A 21,336-nucleotide genomic window follows, 5' to 3' on the forward strand; every position below is an offset into this window, starting at 1 on the left:
GTCATGCAGGGCTGCCTCTGATAACCCTTGATGTAAAGAACTTGGGTTACATCTGGCAGGTTTCAGACATGAGTGGGAGGTTTTCACTTGCCTGTTCTGAGGTGTGTTTTATGCCCCCTGATAAAGTCACAGTGCCTGTTCTGTGCAGATGAACAGCTTAGTTGTGACTGTACTGTAGCCAGCAGCCACTGCTCCACTCTGCCAAGGTAAAGTCACTTCTCCTTTGCTTCTGTGGCTGCCTTGAAGTCCAGTTTCCCTGTCTGTGTTAATCCTAGTTCTTTGATGTGTTGTGAATTTGCCATATCAAATCACCTTTCAGAGTGTTTGTTGAGTACCATCTTACACCTGCAGGATAGTTGGCATCAGAGATCACTCCTGTAAGTGTTTGCCTTCTAATTTTACTGATTTTTCTTTCCTTCATGAGTAATTTTTACCAGAATTGTTCTTTATGGTTTTCTCTTGTCAACTGAACTTTGCTTGTGTCAGGTTCAAAATTACACTGGGTGCTTTCCAAGGCAAATGGTCCAGTAAACCTGGGAGGTTTTACAGGGCCATACTGCCTGAAATACTGTCCCAGTCTAACTGCTCTTCAAAGTTGAGCTTTATTGCTTTTGAATCAAATTCCAGGATTATATTCTAGGAAGAAATGTGGTGAGAATGAAATACCTTTTCTTGGTGGTGCTTAGGGATCCTGTGTGGCAGTTGTAAGAGTTTGCAGAGCTTTGTGTTGCTGTTACCAAGAGACAGGAGCAGCCTGAGGAGTATGAAGTGGTGCATTCCTTCTTTATCTCTTTTGCAGAGAGGAGTCAGGATAGCACTGGAGCAGTGCTCTCTGACTCCAGCTCCACACAGGATATGTTCAATGAGCCTGCCAGTTCTCAGGACAGCCTGAAGAAGACTTACACAGAGAAGAGGATTTCTGCTGCCTGTGCTGATACACTGGTGCTCAGCAAAGAGACCCTGGGAGCTGCAGAGGAAAAGGGTATGCCTGATTTAATAGATACTGGCAGCTGCAATAGTCTCATTAAAATGTTTCTTTGGCTTGCAGATGCACTGAAACATGCTGCCCTGTGCCTAAGGATTTTAACTAGGTATCATTGCTGTCTTTATGTGTGTAGCTTAAATTTGGAACTGTGCCTCACTTATGTGGCCACCAGGCCAATTTGTTCTATCTGTTAAATCTTACAAAGAAAAACTAAACTGCTGTCTGCTGGCCCTTTGACTGGCTTGCCTTTTTTTAGGTTATTATTTGCTTTTTCTTCAGTGTTTCATATTTTTAAATAATTTAAAGAGTAGTCAACTGAATATAGTCTCAAACAAGACTTTTTTACTTTTCCCTGGAATAGATGCCCTGTTTGTTCTGTCCCAGTAGCAGCTTAATATTCAGTACAGAGAAGAGCTTAAATAGTAGAATTTAGATGTTTTATTCCATTGTATACTTCATTCCAGTGGAGAACTAGAATTGCTCTCTACCAGATTTTTCCATATATAATAGTACTAAGTGTTCTGTATTCCACTGGAAAAATGGTTTCAAAATCCAGTAGCTGGAATTTCCCTTTGGCTGATGTTTGTACAGTTGGATGTGGCAGTAGATAAAGAGGCTGGACTTCAACAGGGAAAGACAAACAAAACCAATGTGTAAATTTTTGTCCACCTTTCCAGGCTGTGGCTTTTTGTGGATGTTAAGTCTTCTTTGCCAGCTCACACTTTCCCAGATCCAGAGATCCAGAGATCATGCTGTGTGGAGAGTCCTGAATCACTTCCCTGATCTCACTGGGAACAAGTGCCAAGCAGTTATCTCTTTGTTTGCAGACCTGGATTACCTTGGTTTCTTGTTTTTAAAAATATTTGACTGCAGTTGTGCCTAAGCTAGGGAAGGCTGTGGTGGTGCTTGCATTAACATGCTGAAATGGGTTCCAGTTCCAATTTTGTGAAATACTACTCCATAATCACTAAATCCAGTAGTCTTTTGGCTACTAGACTAAAATTATGGCTCTTTTTCAGGCTTGCAGTGAGCTGTGTTATTGTCATCATTTGTCTGTCAGAAAAACCATCAAATGCATTCTTAAATTATTGGTGTTTATTAGAACAGATGTTGTTTCCCATAAAGCTACCTGTACAGTAAAATTATTTTGGATATAGACATCAGGCAAGCACATTTTGAAAAATGTGTGTTCTATAAAACATATTTGACTCCAAAATTCAGCCTTATGAGAGAAGAAGTTATGGAGCAGCTGTATATTTGAGGATGAAGTACATTTTAGTGTATATCTACACTCTCTGCTGGGAGATAAGATCTAATGTAAGAGGCTCTTTATCCTAGCAAAGACAAAGACATGATAAACTGCCATGACTAAAGATCAAAGTTAAAGAAATTAATCTGCATGTAGCATGTGTGTTTCCAGCAGCTGTGGTTAGCTAACAGGAAGTGTGGAAGCTGTCACTGTAACAAGATGATTTCTGAAGTAAGATTTGGTATCCTTCAACAAAAGATGGGCCAATTGAATTATAAGTTACCAAGTTAATTACAAAAATATTTACATGGAACTGTGGGTCCTACATTATGCAGAAGACCAGGTGAGCTGCTGCTGATCCTTCTGTCTGAGTCCGTTTTGTGTTCTGGGATTGTGTTCTAGGCAGACTATTAGAAATAATAAATTTCACTTGGGAGGGTGGCATTAATTTTCTTTTCTTTCTTCTTTTCTTTGCAATAAAATGTTCCTGAATTTACTCTTTTATTTCGGTTTTTTTTCCCCCCTCCTCCTCAATCTTACAAGAGTATGTAAAACCCTGCATTGTGTAAGGTGTGCTGAATTCATACTATTGTTCAGGGTAAAACCCAAATGAAGACAATGGAGGTACCAGGATAGAACTCAAATGAAGACAATGGGGATACCAGGATAAAACCCAGATGAAGACAGTGGAGATACCAGGATAAAACCCAGATGAAGACAATGGAGATACCAGGATAAAACTCAGATGAAGACAGTGGAGATACCAGGATAGAACCCAGATGAAGACAGTGGAGATACCAGGATAAAACTCAGATGAAGACAGTGGAGATACCAGGATAAAACCCAGATGAAGACAGTGGAGATACCAGGATAAAACCCAGATGAAGACAGTGGAGATACCAGGATAAAACCCAGATGAAGACAATGATGACACCACTGTGTGGCTCTGTCAATGAGTTGCAGATCACTTGTTCAATGAGCATCACAAATAGTCAAAGATTGTTTTCAATATTTCTGTATATGCTTTAATGAAGAAAAGGATTACCTTTTGTCACACTGTATTTTTGTCATTTTCTGTATGTCATTTGCCATTTGGAAATGGCAATTTCACTGTCACTTTCCTCTTACTGTTCCAGCTGCAGGAAAGTCAGAGGAGCTGCTGGAGATCTCAGTATCTTACGATCCTACTGAGCCTACAGCCCAGAAACTGCTGCTGGATCCTCAGTGTGCTTCTGGCAATGCCCTCAGAGCTGCCGTGGTCCCAGGCTCACAGTGGGACTGCAAGAAGAAGGCTGAGCCTGGTGGAGAGGATGCCTGTGAGTTTCCCCAGGGTCTCCCTGCAGACCTGGAGGAGCAGCGCAAGTTCCTGACGGAGCAGTGCATCTCCTCCTTCTGCCTGTGCCTCAGCCGCTTCCCCCAGCACTACAAGAGCCTCTACAGGCTGGCCTACCTCTACACCTACAGCAAAACACACAAGGTGAGCTCTGAGCCCCAGGGGGGGTTGGATCTGCAGGGAGTTCTCAGTGTGCATCTGTGTGCAAACCTCGAGATAAGAAATGCTGAGTTGGGAATGCCATGGAATAGGACAGGCTCTCTCAGCTCTATCAGCTTTATCAGCTTTCTGTCTCAGCTCTTGTTGAGAGAGAAATTGAACTAGAAAAAGGTTTCAAAGGATGGCCTCACAAATAAGACTAGATCCTTGGAGAAGTAGAACTATGGAAGATGCATTGTAGGAGGACCCACAAGGGGTAATTTTACATGATTGGCTTTAGGGCATCTACAGCACAGTGTGGCAAAAAGCTGACAGGCCAAGAAACACAGTGTATCATCATTAGAAAACAGTCAGCTTCTGATTGGGATGGTGTGAATTATAACATCTGTGTTGTCTCACCCTCCTCATGAGACTGAACATGGAATAAAAGTTTTTAAAACACCTCTCAGTTGCCCCATCTCTGGGTCAGGAAAAGAGTATTGTCCAACACCCCAGCAAACCAACTGTGCTGCCACTGGCACTGGTGCAGAAGTCTCAGTGCTAAAACACAGCTTGTTCAGTGCAGTTTGGAATGAAGCTGCACTTGGGGAAGTCTTCAGCTCCTAGATTGTCTGATTTGTGTGTGAGGTCAGTTAAGGAGAAAATTTCTTTTTTTATTACTGAACTAAGTAATTTTCTGTCATTCAGCAGAGAATTACATTTTAGATATGTCACATAAATTAAGATGTTCTCATGAAAAGTACAGCAATTATTTATTTTACAGAATAAGTGGACTGAAAAGTGACTTGGAAGCAGAAATTTATCAGTATTGTGTAAACACATCATGTGACAAAGATAAACTTCCTGGGTACCCTGGGTCTTTGTTGGTAAAGTGTGTAGGAACAGTACATTGAAATGATCAGAGGTATTTTACTGTTTGTCATAATCAAGGTCTGAAGTCACAGATTTTAAACTTGGAAGTCTTGAATTAGATCATACACTGCTTTGCAAGGCTTCCTGAGTTTTCTTCCCCTCCAGTACTGAAGCTTATGTGAGCAGCAGGGAGGGGAAATGAATTGTCCCCTGGCCTGGAGCAGCAAACATCCCCAGGGTCACTGCAAAGGGAGCACAGGCAAGTCCTGCCAACCTGCTGGAAGGTGATGAATATTCCATGTGTCTGTAGAGTGGTTATCCAGAAAAATATCACCCTTTTTTATAGAGAGCTTGTTTTGAAAACATTCTTAGGCTGTTTGTATGTAACAGTTGTTAATTTTTCCATGGAGCTAATCATGAATAGGAGCCATAGATTCCTGCAATCTGTCATTACTGTTGCTGACATGATTTTGTATCAACATTAAACAAAAAAAGCTGCCTGTTTTCAATTTATTGGTTCAAATCTCATGGCCTTGCCTGAGAAACTACTGGCAAAATATTTTCTTCCATTATTTTTCCCTGATGAAGCTTTCTCTTTTGCTCCTTATATCTCCCTCCTTATACAAATATCAACTCAGTGATGGATTTCCATGTGAAATACACATTGTTGTCTAAATCTGTTTCCTCTTGGAACTCAGAAAAACTGAATCCTGCCTGTTTGAGCCTAGTAGTTTCCAGGCTGGCTTCACTGAGCATTTCTGGGTGTTTCTGTCCCTTCTATTACTTCTGCAGAATGCATAATGAACACTTAACCTGGCAAAACCCAAAAAAATCTTCTTGCTATATGTGCACTGCATATTTTCACATGGGTTTTACTTGTTCTTTCTTCAGTGACTCATCCAGGTTCTTTTGTAGAGCAGTGTCCAATGTCTGTGCTTTAATGGCACATGACTGTGTCTTTAGTGGAAGTTACACTCCTGCAGAAAATTAAAACACAAAATGGATCATTGTCAGCAGAACTGCAGTAAGAATTATGCTTACATTTACTCATGATAAGCCTGATTTAAAAAAATGAGATAAATTACATCAGTTTGTGTTGTTGAGGGGCAGAGTGGTAAATTTTAGAAAACTGAGATTAATTTTTAAGTGTGTATAACCAGCTTGGAAAATTCAGCATTTACATTCCAGCGCCAGGAATTTGCATGAAGAATTTAGACTGATGGCCAAAATTCATGGTTGGCTGGGAAGAGCAGAGGATTGGCAGGTCTCCATAGTGCTCAGAAAAACAAGTTTTCCATATGCAATCTGTTTTCTCCCATTTCACAGCTTTCCTGGTTTTGCTGTTGTGAGATTAGTGAAGATAGTTGAGTGCTTTTTTAAACATCTTTTCAAACTCTATGAACATTTTGTTTGGCTACATGTTCTGTTGGTTTTTTTTTCCCCTGCAAAATCCAGCTTAATATTTGGAGTCTATTTTTCTTTGTTTTAGTCTGTTATCAGAATAAATTTATACATAGCTGTCTTTAGTTGGAGTAAATGTGCAGGGAAATAGGGATTAATTTTCAGAAGTTGCTTCATTGCCAGTTTGGGCAGTAGTTTCAATTTCCTATTAATATTGTCCTGAAGTAAAGTCTTCATCCTTTGTGACTTTTGCCTCCAAAAATGAATGTGGGCACAGTTTGGAAGGAAAAGTGAGGGCTTGGCAAGACACTATTTGTCAGTGTAACTTTGTGAAAAGTATTCACCTTATGGTCCTTGTGGATCAGGATTTGGAACTGGTCTGATCATCTGTAACCAGCAGGTTGTCAGGAAAGAAAAATATTTACTTACATGCTTTTTTTTTAATCTCAAAATAAAAGGTGCTCTGTAAATCCTGGAAGAATCTGCTCACAAAGACTGTGTGAAGTTTTAAGTTTAAATGTTCTGTAATGTCTGTTTTTAGCTGAGCCCTTAATGGGGAGATAAATGTTGGGTGAGACATGAAGTCAGTGATGTGACAGGTTGGTCAAACCAGGCATAATGCATGCATGTAAAAATTACAAGATTATATGTTTGTAGGCTTAATATGTACTTAGAGAACAGACATAATCTGGAAGCATAATAGATGCAACCACTTCAAGTAGAAACAGTTTGATAATAACAGTTCATTTAAAAGGCCACCCTTCAAATCAGTAGTCTTTTTATTTTGCTTTTGTTTGATGGAGGAGAAGGAGGAGGTTTTTGAGACAAAGCCTTCTAAAGGACTGTAAATGAAATCAGAGGGAAGGATTAAAGTATAGTGGAGTGTTTTGTTCACCTCCCAGAAACACTTGGTGGAGTTTCCAGTTTAGGTGAAGGTGTTTCTGACACCATTGAGTTAAGGGGTGTCCATCCCAGGTGACTCAGTTCCACTTGGTTTGACCCTAAAAGATTTTCCTTTTCTACTTCAGCTTTTTTGCAAGTTACTGTACCCTGTCAGTCATCTTGTCTTTGAATCTTGGGGTGATAAAGATGTGGGAGGCAACAGCTGAACTGGAAAGAGTATTTCATAATTGCCCTGAGTCAGACAGCCAAATCCAGCATTTGAGGCTGGCAAGCAGTGTGCCAGGAAGAATAAATCCTTTTTGCTGTGTCCTGGATCCCTTCACCCACTCCTAATAACTTCATCAGCTGAAAACCAAGCAGAGCAGACTCTGTGAAATCTAATGAGTTGAGACCTGCTCAGGCATATTTACTGGGAATAAGTGATCATGCTGATTTAAGGAGAAGGGTAGTGGAAAATCTGTAACTATGTCTTTTATTCCTATTAGCTTTGATTGTGTGAAGTTACCGTGTAATTGCCCCATTTGTCTGAATGATCTTTTCTCCTCCTGGCTGGGTTGCTGCCATCATCTTGTTCAATAAAAGCCTGTGAATTATGTGCACCAAACACATGCCTGTGGATGGTCAGTGTAATGTGCACAGCACATCCCAGCACCAGAGCATGATGTACAATTCATGATCTCTTAACCTTTTCCTTGTACACTTTCCATTTCAGAATACATCCATAGCTAACATTTCTTGAGATGGGATTTTAGATTTGAGCTTTGTGGTGGGATGGTAACTTTCTTAAGGATTTTGTTTTCCTTGAATTTTTATGTGATAGTTTTAACTCTAAGATTCAGATTACCACACATTAAGCAAGTCTTACTTCATTTTCACACTTGGAATTAACTTACACTTCTGATGACTATGATTAGCACAAAAGAAAGCATTTTCTCTGCCTGGATCTTGGATGATCCAATAGGCTTATTTTTGTTGGATTCTGATTTTATTCAAAACAGGATGGCTTTCATGGAAGACCAGATTTTTGTAGCTTCTCTTGTGTTGTATTTTCTTCTGTATGTATTTCCAAGCGTTTTTCAGGATTAGGTTAACAGGATTACAGAAATACATATTACAAAAGAAGTTATGTACAAGAAAGTTAGTATGCAGCTGAGTTTACACCTTCTGCTTTCTTCAGTCTTAATTAAATTTGACACTCAGTGATAATAATTAAATTTACTGATATCCATGACCAGCCAGAAAGTACCTTGTGATGTTTGTGAGTGAATATGTCTTTGTTCCATAGCAAAACAAAGCTGTCCAAATCCCATTGATTGTGCTGCACTATAATCATGAATGCCCTGTGTAAGTACCTCTGTGAGCTCTTGGAATGAGGGATTTTTGACACCCATAAATGTCTGGTTATTATTGCCAGTGTTCAGCTCTCCTGCACATGAATCCATAATCAGCATTTTGCTAGAGGGGATGCTGCAGTTCTGGGGAGACATTGGAGATTTCTGCATGATTATTGTCATTAGCACAAAGGCACTGGTGATTGAGCAGAGCTTTTACTGTTTCACCAGAGTCTTAGAAATAAAAATACTCTGGAACACAGGAGAAGAACTTTTCTAATAACCCCCCCACCCCAACACAGAAACCTGTACACAAAAGAAAGAATATTACAGCTGGAATGTGCTTCTTGGATGGACATGATTTAATCACATTTGTGACTCACAGAATTGTATTTCCAGAGCACAGAACACAAGCCAGAGTGCAACATTCTTATTTGTCTCTGTGAACCAAACATCTTCCTCTTTCTTTCATGTCCTCTCTTGTGGAGTTTTCTGTACAAAAGCTGGTCAAATGCAACTCAAATGCCACTTTTGAAGCCTGAAATAAAAAATGAAGTAAAGCAAAGCTTCCATCAGTGAAATCTCACAATTAATAATTGTCCCATCTGTTGGTAACATTCTGCCTGGAGCCAACAGCTGTCCCTAGTTCTCAGCTACAAAAGAGTGCTTCATGCATTGAAATTTTAGAGGGATAGTGCTTTTATCAATCTTTGGTTGTCATCTATCATTTGGTCCCCTACAGATGATTTCTTGTTAATTCACTGAGCACTGTTAACCAAGTTTGATGACAGTTGTGGGATTTCCAGGGAGTTGAAGTGAACTTACATGGAGGGCAGTGGCTGGGTGGGCCCAAAAGCTCTGAATTCACCTCCCCACTAAAACAAGGCTGCAGTTTGAGCCTGAGGGTCGAGGCCTCAGCTCTGGCAGGTATTCCCTGCAGGTGCCTGGCCCAAGGGAAGAGCTGGGAGTGCTTCCAGAGAGTGTGTGGAGAGAATAGAACAGCAAGAATGACAAAAACGAGAAAAGACAGACACTGCAGGTTAATAAATAAAAATGTATTTTGTTTTGTACTTTTACCTGTGGTGGCTTCTGCATCCCCTGTGTGGTATTTGCTGGGTCCCCAGGATGAAAGAGGAAATGATGAATCTGACTCCATGTTCTTAGAAGGCTAAGTTATTATTTTATGACATTATATTATATTAAATAGTGCTATACTAAAACTATACTAAAGAATAGAGAAAGGATACAGACAGAAGGCTACAAGGATGATAATGAAAACTCATGACTCCTTCCAGAGTCCTAACACAGCCTGGCTGTGATTGGTCATTAAGTTAAAACAATTCACATGAAACAATCAAACAATGACCAGTTGGATAAACAGTGTCCAAACCACATTCCAAAGCAGCCAAATACAGGAGCAGCAATCAGATAATATTGTTTTCATTTTTCTCTGAAGCTTCTCAGCTTCCCAGGAGAAAATCCTGGGCAAAGAGGATTTTTCAGACCCTGCCTCCATCTGACCTGGCTGTTGTTGTCCACAGAACCTGCAGTGGGCCCGGGACGTGTTGCTGGGCAGCGGGGTGCCCTGGCAGCAGCTGAAGCACATGCCTGCACAGGGCCTCTTCTGTGAGAGGAACAAGACCAACTTCTTCAATGTAAGTTTACACAGCTGATAAACACAGTGCACTTGTGTTCTCAGCCAGCCCTGAGACACCTGTTTCTCATTGGAAAGGTCTGCAAAGGGATGGGATGTGAAATTCCACACAGGCACGTTAAACAAGCCATGAGCTGGTAAAGGAAAGGAGAATTACAGAGATATTTACTGGGTGAATATCTCTCTTGAAGGGTTATTTCTGGTGAGCTTGAAAACATGGGGAGAGAAGCACCAACATTTTTTCAGTTATGCATCATTTATCATATACTTGATGGCTGAGCCCTCTTTAAAAATTCTAATTTTGTTCATCTTAATTATCCTTTTGTTTATTGTTTCTCAACTCAACCTGCAGTTCTCAAGATGAAAAATTTGCTATTTGCTCTAAGAGCTCTGCTGAGTTGGAAGGAGCTTTCTTGTGCTCTGCTCTCTGTAGCATGGCTCAGCAGAAGGAGCCTCCCAGCCCCAGAGTGAGGCAGCAGCACTGTCATAGGGACTGTCCCTGTGTCTGTGATCACTTCCTCAGGACTGTCCCTGTGTCTGTGATCACCTGCACAGGACTGTCCCTGTGTCTGTGATCACCTCCACAGGACTGTCCCTGTGATCACCTGCACAGGACTGTCCCTGTTTCTGTGATCACCTGCACAGGACTGTCCCTGTGTCTGTGATCACCTCCTCAGGACTGTCCCTGTGTCTGTGATCACCTGCACAGGACTGTCCCTGTGTCTGTGATCACCTGCACAGGACTGTCCCTGTGTCTGTGATCACCTCCTCAGGACTGTCCCTGTGATCACCTGCACAGGACTGTCCCTGTGATCACCTCCTCAGGACTGTCCCTGTGTCTGTGATCACCTGCACAGGACTGTCCCTGTCCCTGTGATCACCTGCACAGGACTGTCCCTGTGATCACCTGCACAGGACTGTCCCTGTGTCTGTGATCACCTGCACAGGACTGTCCCTGTGTCTGTGATCACCTGCACAGGACTGTCCCTGTGTCTGTGATCACCTGCACAGGACTGTCCCTGTGTCTGTGATCACCTCCTCAGGACTGTCCCTGTCCCTGTGATCACCTGCACAGGACTGTCCCTGTGATCACCTGCACAGGACTGTCCCTGTGTCTGTGATCACCTGCACAGGACTGTCCCTGTGTCTGTGATCACCTCCTCAGGACTGTCCCTGTCCCTGTGATCACCTGCACAGGACTGTCCCTGTGATCACCTCCTCAGGACTGTCCCTGTCCCTGTGATCACCTGCACAGGACTGTCCCTGTGATCACCTCCTCAGGACTGTCCCTGTCCCTGTGATCACCTGCACAGGACTGTCCCTGTCCCTGTGATCACCTGCTCAGGACTGTCCCTGTGTCTGTGATCACTTCCACAGGACTGTCCCTGTGTCTGTGATCACCTGCACAGGACTGTCCCTGTGATCACCTCCTCAGGACTGTCCCTGTGTCTGTGATCACCTGCACAGGCTGCCTGTGCCTCTCCCTGACACGGACACAGAATTCTCCTGAGATCAATGGGCATTTATCCCTCAGTTCCCTCTGGGATTGCCACTCACACCCTGCTGTTGTCTCTGGTGTCTTTGGCTTTTCTGTGCTATGTCCCAGGGGTTTTGCCTTTTCTTCTTTTGTGATAGAGTTCTTTAGCAGTTCTGGTTTGCAGTGTGTGCTGGGAGCCTGGAGATGCTCTGTCATTCTGGGCTGAGTACAATCCAAATCTGTTATGTGGTTGCTTGTGATGGCAGTGACAAAATTTGGTGTCTCTGCTTTCCCATCCAGTGCTTCTGTTTTAATATTGGAATTGTGACATTTATTTCTGCTTTATATCTGTTTACACCCATCTTCATTTTTGCTGTATGTTGTGTTAATTAGCACCTCTCTGCAAACCTCTTTTAAGTACAAGGTAAGTGCTCATCTCTGATTATCGTCCCTCAGATGGGTTAAACAGCTTAGGAATATTGACAATGGTTCAACATTGATTCATGGATCAGTCTGCAAAAGGGCTTCTATATCATTGCATCTTTCTGGAGAGAAGTTTTGATTAACAAGTGCTCTCAGCCAGCACTAAATACCATGCACCCATCTGCTCACTCCCCTCCCATACCCTCCATGGCATGGGGAGGAGAATCACAGAAAAGGTAAAGCCCCTGGATGAAGATCAGTTAAAAAACTGAAATAAAAAATATTATAATAATAGTAATGAAAGAGAGATAAGAAATAGAGAGGAATAAAACCCAAGAAAAGCAAGTGATGCTCAGTCCAGCTGCTCAGTACCTGCTGACTGATGTAGCAGCTCCCCAGCAGCCATCAGCCCCCCAGTTTCCCTACTGGTTTATGTACATACCTCTCTTCTACCCTCTGGCCAGTTCCAGTCAGCTTTCCTGGCCATGCTCCCTCCCAGCTCCTTGTGCACTTCCTCACTGGCAGAGCCTGGGAAACTGCTTTAGAGTAAGCACTGCTTAGCAACAACTGCAACATCAGTGTGTTATCAACATGATTCTCACACTGAATCCAAACCAGTGCTGTGCCAGCCACTAGGAATAGAATTAACCCTATCCCAGCTGGAGCCAGGGCACAGCTGATGGGGCAGACTAAGCAGTGGCACCTCACTGATGGCTGCACAGCTTTGTGCTGGCTTCCCTGCACTGGCTGCCAGTTTTCCCTACAAAAATCCTGCTGTGATTAGCCCCTGGCCCTGCTGAATGCTTGGACTCAGAGTCACATAGTGCAAAGTCTTCTTGTGGAAATTCATGGAATTACTCAACATGCTTCAAGCCGAGTGTGAACTTTGCATGATCAAGGCTGACTTGTTCATCACTGCAGGGTTAAGTGTCAGAAGTATTCTGTTTTAATGTATGAGGAAGATGAGCAGTAGGGGACTGAGAGGTGTGTATAAGGGAGTGTTTCTGCTTGAAAATGTGAATTACCACATTAGGAGAGATCAGTGGTTGACCTAAATCATGTCTAGTTTTTGAATGCTAATGCTAGCTAATTTAATTTAAAGAGATTCCACTATATTCCTAGGTGGAATTTTCTAGCATTATTTCAGGAAGTAATTATTTCTCATTCTGCATACCGATATTTTTATACTCTGAAGGATGCAAAGTACTAGCATAGATACTTGACAGCAATATAATAATGTTATTTTGTAAATCAACAAAAACTTAATTCCCATTATTGATTTCTTTAATCAGAAATTAGATACACAATGAAAAAATAGACAACCTTCAACAAAAGGTATATGCTGACCCTGTGCAATATATTGGAATAGTGGTAGAAAAGATAGAAGGTATTTGTAAATGATATTCTCAGTTTGAACTTGGGTCTGCCAACATACAAAGGTAGTGTTAGTCTGGAGTCCTCCATGTAGATCACTGTCTCCAGGCTTCCAGAGTTTTTGTTTGGGGATGAGCTCCAGTGTCTCAGCTGTGGGGACATCCTGACTTACTCTGCATGCATGTAGGTTTGTCTTCCTGGGAACAGGCAAGAGTTTAGCATGATGAAATATTTTGGTGGTCTCATTTTCTACCCAGCAATATTTTCAAAATCCTCTTCAAGTAACATTGTGTGAAGCATGTGGCATTAATCCAGAACAGATGACACAGACATAGCACAGTGAGAAAATCCAGATCTGAGAGGGAAAGGGCCACAAGTGCCCATGACAAAAAGCTGGTGGTGTCAGCTGACATTCCAGAATTGGACAAACCTAAATCTGTGAACAACTTGGAAAGAAACCTCTCAGCTCTGCATTGACCTTGCCTGGGTTAAGGCACAGCTATTCTGTTCCCATGCAGGGCTCCCAGGCAGGCAGTGGGGAAGAGGCTGAGCTGCACCATCTGGGTCAGAGCTCTGGTGTGTCATCCCCTGTGCAGATGGTGCTGCAGCCCACTGTCCCAGCTCCTGTCTTCACATCCAGACTTGGGTGATAAAACACAGATTCTAGCCCTCTACAAAACTAGTCTCATCTAATCTTAGAAATTAAATGGCCAACCTTAAAATTTTCTAAGGCTATTAATGTCCCCTAGGGTTATTTCCAATAGAAACCTTTTACCCAAAGTGTTTATTTGCTTCCATTAAATGCCTTTGGTTTTCTCTTCTGAGAACTCTTCAGCCTTCATGATACAAAATAGTTAAATTATTGTCTCAGTGGCTTTCTGTAGATACTTTTCTACTGGAATACCTTTTTCTACTGCAGCAAGTAGCATTGGTGTTTTTAATCTCTTGTAGAGAAGATTTAGGGTTGTTGAAATTACAGCTGACTCAATTTTACAAGTACAAACAACAGAGTGCAAGAGAGAAAGCTAGCAGCTCCTCCCAGACATTTTATAAATCATGCATACTCCTAGTAGAATTATTTATGAAATGTTTATGACAGCACTGTATGAAAAGAAATAAACCTAGGTAAAGCTGTCTCTTGTTAAATTTTACTGCAGAACTGCTGGTCTGGATCTGTGTGTCATGGACTGTTGTATAATTTGTTAGCTGTCACTCATCTACAACTTAAATGAGCAAAAAAGGCATGTTCAGCTAGCCCTGACTTCTTCTCATCTGACATAATAGAATAATGTCAGGATGCTCAGAACTTCACTTTTTCAGTTCTGAGAAAAAATGTTGTTACTGCATTATTGTCCCTGTTTGTTTCCTGAGCAGCAAAGGCCCTGCTTTTCTGTAAGCAGAGGTTTTTGCATGTTCATGGCTTTGTTAGTGATGGCAATCATGTGAATGAATATTGCTCTTAGATTTTAAGGAGTTTCAGCTGTGTTCCTATCAATTACTGTCAAATCTGGTGGTTTTGGCCATTTGTCTCTTCCATGTACAGGTACATTCCAGCTTTTATCCTCTTCTTCTCAGTGTGAGTGTAAATATATACAGAGATACTTTTTTTTAGGATGGCTGCAGGATGGTTTCTATAGTAACTAAATTAGAAATTATTTCAGCAGGAGAAAAAAAATCCCAATATATTGCTTTATATAGTAGGGCACTTTCTTATATATCCAGATTTTGTGGTACTATTAATAAAACAAACTTTGTGCACAGATGATGGGCATTGATCAGGCTGTGGGTAGGTGGGGATTGTGGAAGAAGCACTTTGGTGGTTGAGCTCCATGTACCAGCAAGTTCTCCATATGGTTTAATAGACACTGTTTGTATTTTTCTGGCACATCTTCTGTGGTAATAATAATCTGTTGTACTAAAGATCTTCATGTCCATCTTTGGTAACTGTTCCCCACAGACAAAAGCTGTGCATGCACACCATATACTACAGTGTTGACACTGGTGTGCATGAAGTCTTGCTGCAAACTGTTGTGGATGATTGTTCTGGTTTGAATTCCAAAAGCAATGCAGTGTGTTTATTCTCTGCTGTGTGTGCATAAAGCCCTTCATTCAGGGTCAAAGCAAGGTGGGGGCATCCACTGAGTGCCTGAAGCTGCAGACAGCAGCAAGTTCCCTTTATTTTCTCTTTGTTCATGCCAAGTGTGACTGGGCACTGGCAGGAGACTCTGCTGAGCAGGGCAAGCTCTGGACACGGAGCAGTTGAAGGCTAAAGCTGGTGTTTCTAAAGGTAGTTCTTGTTACACAGCATGGTGTTACCCAGTGGGAGCTTTCTCTGTGTAGCAGCTTCTTGCCTTAGTTGTGTTCCAGGCTGAGAGTTACAGCTGCCTCTCTTAAGAGCTAAGTTGGTTCTGAAAAGGAGAGCAGGGTGCTGGTTTGGGGTTCTGTGTGACCAGAGCCATACAGGTGAATTTGAGATTTGAGATGCAGAAAAGAAGGCTCTTATGCAGTCCCCAATATAGGGGACAAACAGGCAATGTGCCTCAGCTCTCTTGGCAGTTGGGCAGCTCTGTCAAGATTTCATTTTATGCCTCAATTGTTTTTTACATTCCCATAGAAATGCATTAATGGTCACTGTCAAAAATATGGCATTGAGTGAATTTATGGGATTTTCTTTTGATCCAGTCCAGCTGTTTGTTTGGTTCTCTCCCATTTCCTGAAGTGTAACCTCAGCATTAATGATTCTCATACCTTTGATGAAAATGAAAAAATTGTTACAGAATTTAATGTCTCTGCTAGAGACAGCTGGCTATCTTAGAAGGAAAGAAGGAAGAAGGAAATTCATTAGCAGTGTTCTGAACCTATTTTAGGTGTGTGTTCTGCCCAGTCTGAGTTTGCTGCCAGTGTTGGCTTGAAGAACCCCCAAGCAGCACACAGTGCCAAGGGGCAGCTCTTCAAGGCTGCTTGAGACAACCTCACTGAAAGGTTCAGTATTTCCTGCCATGTACTCAAAAACTTGAAACTGGAGGAACAGCAGACTAAAACCACTTTTGTAGCAATCTCACCACTCTGCTTTCCTTCCTGTCCTTGGCTGGTGAGAGATCTGAGTTACTCTCCTCCTGCTCATAGTTGATGTGTCTCTTTTTGGTTGGCAAATGTGCTTCCAGCACCTAGACATCTGCTATGGGAACATGAGCCTTCCCACCAAACTACTGCCATTTAAATCAGACTGGAGGGAAGTGGAAAGAACTGGAAGAAACTTACTGTGCATCCATTGGGTTGAGATTGTGCCCTCAGCGTGGTGAGAGGTGCAGTTTAATCGTGTGTGGAGGCTCTGAGAAAATTAATGATTATGTTTTAGTTTGATCATGATTGGTTCTGAAAAAATGTTGGCCTTTTTAGTGCTCCTAATGCTTTATTTGAAAATGAGTACAAGGGGTTGCCAACTCAAAAAAAAAAAAAAAAAAAGGAAAGAAATCCTAAGGGACATCCCAGAAATCACAAGGGTTTAGTTATTCCATTTTGCTGTTCTTACTTCTGAGGGTTTTGGATGCCAATTTTATGCAGCCACAAGGGAACAGAAACCTTAAAGGAATCATTACAAAAAAAAACCAAAACCCACTTTGATTCCAGCAGCTAGATAATGCTTGAAGCAAGTTATTAGACTTTGTACCATTTAATATGCAAAAACAAGTGTCTAGAAGAGGTGACCTCCACCACTGACACTGTGTAGTTGCACTAAACAAAACAGTAACAATACCACAATGACAACATATAATAAAAGTCTATTTTTTTTTTCTACTACTTATTTTTCTTTTTTGTGCTTAGGCTAAGTGGGGTCCCTAGGGATAGGGACATCTGGTTAGGAGATGGTTAAATTCCTACCTACTTTAGAAGATAGACTTGTCTTTAATCTCTCCAGGACATGGCCATGTTGTAGCCATGAAATGTCAGGGTTTTCCCTGGGCAGGAGCAGGCCCAGTGCTCTGCTTTGTGCAAGTAATGCAGCTCCTCCTGCCAGCTCCCACCACCTGGGAAGTGTTCAGATGTTCAGCAGGAGACATCTCTGTGCTGCAGATTTTCTCCTTGTGCTAGGAGGAGGAGGCTGCTCCGTGCAGAGATGTGGCACTTTGGGAGCTGCTGCTGCTGGCAGCAGGGCTGGGCTGTGCTCAGAGGCTCCTGCAGTGCTGCCTGTGCTGCACAGGGGCTGGGGGAGCTGAGCCTCTCCTGGGGCACAGACAGCACAGACCTTGTGCTCTGCCCCACGTGGGCTGGAGCTGCCACACTGCCTGCCTGGCCTGCTGCCCCAGGAATTTTAACAAGGATTTCACAGCTTTCCCCACGTTCCCCAGTAATGACATTATAGACCTATTGTTCCTCATCTGGGTGAGGAAACCATTTCTGGTGTGGGGAAGAGATTTTTGTGTGGAAAACTGCTGGGAATAAATGAAAAACCCTCCAGGAGTCCCTCCTGAGCCAAATGATTCTATGATCATATGCCTTAACTTGTAAATACAGTCAGCTGTATAAATGGCAGATATTTTCTAGTTACAGAACAAGCTAAAGTTTGGAAGACTGAAAAATGCAAACAAATCAGTGTTTTCCCATTCTCTTTTCCTTGGTTTTCTTCCTTTTTGGTCTTTGCTAATTTTCTCCATTACCCTTCACTGTCTCTTCTGCAGAGCAAAATAATGTTACAGGTGTGATGCTTCTGGCACTCATCCTTGAATGTTCCTTGAACCACAGGATAAAGGAACTCCTACTGAAAAAAATCATTGTCATACCTGCCTGCAGACTCAGGAAAGCATATTTGCATTGGTTACCTATAATTCTTATTTACAGGATTATTTTTGCATGGAATGTGGAAACTGAAGGTGGTTTTTTTTGTTTGTTTGTTTTTAATGAGTACTTAAATTTTGGACAAGCTGATTCATTAAGATGCATAGCAAGGTGATAGCCCAGCCCTTTTCTCATGACAGAAAGTTAATTTTATGAAACTGAATGCATGAAAGATTAGTGACTGTGACTCTGTTGAATTTACTGAGGACAACTGTTTCTGTGTGGAAAAAAGTAGCTTTTCAAAAATCCACATATTTTATTCAAGTAATCATTAATGTGATTGTTATATGTTATATGTCCATTGTTTTTCTCATCTAGCATGGGAAATGGCCTCCACTGGGGAAAGGGGAAGCAGGAAAGTATGATACAAGTTGTCCCTACAGTCAGAATTAAAATTAAATAATTTCTTTTCTGACTTTACCCTTGATAGTTCTTTTGTCAGTAAAAAGCCATTTTCCATCTTTGTCCCTTGTTATTCCATCTGTAAAGTTAATTTCATTCTATTCATCCATTCCCTGCCCACTGATTTTCAAACATTTTAGTTAAAAGAATGCTTTTAGCAGGTAGAGAAGAGTTGCACCTCTCATTCTCTGTCACTTGTGTGCTCACTCTCTTGTGCAACTTCAGTACAGCTCTGGGACCAAAGGGAAGCAAGGAGTTAACTGTGCAAGTGAAACTTTCATAGTGATTGGCTTGGGCCCAGAAACCCAGCAAGCAATGAAGTCTTAAAGTTGCCTATAAAAAGCTAGATAACTTTTTCAACCTCTGCCCAACATGTTATTTACAGTTCTTCACTCCATCCTCTTGGAAAAACAGAACTCATCAGTGAAAAATGTCCGTCGTTCACAGAGTTTTCTGTCTCAGTGTATACACACTGTTCTTCCTGGCCAACTCTGCAGCCTTCCAAGGCCCAGCTAGTAAAGATGCCAATAAATCTAAATCCCTGGAGATACAGCATGGGCTTTGGAACTGTCATTTGTGCCAGTGGATATTAAACAGCTATTTTTTATTTTCCATTCTGTTTCCCTAGGAAAAGTTTCTTCTTTTGTTGAGTAGATGAATTTCTAGGCAAGGTAAGCAAGGGAGGAGATGACCCTGAAATAAATGAAGCTATTGCTTTGGGGAAGAGAGATTGTCATGGAGATTGTAGTGTTAGAGGACATAAAGCACTTTGTTTTAAACCTGGATCTTAAAAGTCTAACAGCAACCATTCCACCCACTCTAAACAGTGTTTGAAAGGTGGAGGCTTGCTGGAATACTGTGTGATCAGTGTCCTTTTACAGATGTGTAATGAATAAATCCATTATTTGATTTTTCCATCTGCTAGCTGTGTATCAGATACGGTGGGAGAGCTACCTTTAGGCACTTAATGGGATTACTTTTACTCTTGGATTGGCTTCTTTCCTCTTAAAAAAAAATTAGATTTTTAAACTAACTTAAAATTTTTAAATACAGTAGGAGAACAGAGTTTTAAAGGTGGTGATCTATAAAATGTCTTTAAAATACATATTTTTATATTCTATGTGTATTATATGTCTATTTATCAGACTAGTTTTTGCAGGTTCTTACTATGAGTTATTTCTCCCAGTTTTATCATGGAAATAAATGGCAAGAACAGTTAGATCAGTGTAGACTGCTGCATAAACAAAACAAAGCAAACAAATCCAGAAAAGACTAAATCTGGAACCATTGAAGAAATATCTAAGACATAAAATGGAATCTTTATTAGCTGCCATTAGCTTTCCTGTCTCCTACAGATTCCATAGTCTCTCTCTGAAAGCTTTGACACAGAATTCCTATCAATATCCATGTGTGGAGTTCACACAGGAGTGTTGAGCAGGCCAGTAATGTCCATGTGTCTGAAGTGGTAAAGTTGTACCTTCTGTCTTTAAATACTCCCTTCTTTTGTTCTAAAAGTGGTGGCATCACTCTGAGGAGCATTTATGTAATGAATGTGGAGCCAGAATCAAGCCACACTCAGGAGTTTTCTTCAATGTTTCCTCCTTAGGTGAAGCTGTGTGTGCTGAAGCCAGGGTGAACAGTGCTTTTTGATGAGCTGTTTCCTCCAGCTGTACATGCAGAGAATTCTGTGATTTTAACCAAGGCAGTTTCTTCTTCTGTACATTGAATTTTGTAGATATTTCCACGACTGCTTTTGGGGAGATATCAGATCTCTTGCTCAGCTCTTGTCTGTTCCATATTCCAGGTATGGCAGGTTTTTTTCATTCCTGTATCTTGTCTTGGTGAAAATACCAGTCTCACTCTGAAAGACCCCAAATGGCAGTAAGGAAACACAAAACCACTTCCATCAAACTGCTCATCCTGCCTTCCTGGAACCCTGTGAGAATTTCCTTCTGCACCAGTGATGGTTTTAATTTACCTGGAATTATGGTAATTTATAATAACTTCCATCCTTGTAGAAAGAAGAGCATTAATAGTGAAATTAGCTTTATTTTATTAAAGAAGTATATTTAATGAGAAATATTCCAGGAATTTCAGTTCTCTGGAGAAGGATGTATGTATTTGTCATGGATAAACACTGCCTTAGTGCAAAAATGAAAACAGAAGAATGTGGGATGAGAGCAGCATGATGCAAGCCTGTGTGTACCTGTGCAAGCAAGCAGCATTTGTAGATAAATATTTTTAACTTAATGGCTACAGCAAAATATAATTGGCCAAGTTCAAAGGGTCAGGATGGAGAAGATGGCAGATGATGGTAGGTAAGAGCATCTTTGCTGCTGTGTAGGCTGACCAGTTTGCAATGTCACTGTGTGAAGCTGAAATGTGGACATTGAAGTGGGAGTTCTCTGAGTAATAGCACTCCATCTTTTGGCAAAATTCCTGAAGTTAGAGGAGTAAAAATGTTGAATATTGTATAGTGTGTTATTGTTGCAGACTCTGTGGCTCCTGTGGAGGAGGTAGGATTTCCTGGCACAATGTGAACACTGCTGGAGTTTGCGTGGTGGCTGCTGTGGAAACAGCAGGGGTGACCACTTAGACAAGGTGACTTTCTCAGCCTCCTGAAAGGAATTAAAGCAAAATAGGATTGAGTGGGTGAGTGAAAGTAATGAAGCCCATAGTGGTCAGTATTTCAGCATGCTCCTCTGAACTCTCAGATGTATTACTCTGATCCGACAAAGGAATTTCTGTAAGAGCTGGAGTGACAAATGGCTTTTTTCCAGGAGCTTTATGGCCTTTGTTCATTTCTGTTGCCTCCACTCCATCTCCTCCAGTTTGCTTACTCACCTCCTGTCAATAAAGTTTCACAAATTTGGCTTTTTTGGAGTTGTTTAATTTTTCTATAGGTTAGAGGAAGGAAAACCAGAAAAAAAGCCACCACAAGCTTTTCACTTGAAGCA

The 21,336-nt window shown here is 41.5% G+C and overlaps 1 protein-coding gene across 4 annotated transcripts in view; it reads left to right on the top strand.

The window, feature by feature from the left end:
• CABIN1 (calcineurin binding protein 1) overlaps positions 1-21,336 on the top strand; it is a 115,031-nt gene that overhangs the window by 41,113 nt on the left and 52,582 nt on the right. For all 4 annotated transcript variants that reach the window (XM_059863754.1, XM_059863758.1, XM_059863756.1 and 1 more), the window contains 3 exons: positions 800-982; positions 3,371-3,711; positions 9,755-9,868. In XM_059863754.1, coding sequence (XP_059719737.1) covers positions 800-982; positions 3,371-3,711; positions 9,755-9,868 — 638 coding nt within the window. The remainder of the gene's footprint in view (positions 1-799; positions 983-3,370; positions 3,712-9,754; positions 9,869-21,336) is intronic.

Source organism: Haemorhous mexicanus, chromosome 19 (assembly GCF_027477595.1).
Source record: "Haemorhous mexicanus isolate bHaeMex1 chromosome 19, bHaeMex1.pri, whole genome shotgun sequence".
NCBI lineage: Eukaryota > Metazoa > Chordata > Aves > Passeriformes > Fringillidae > Haemorhous > Haemorhous mexicanus.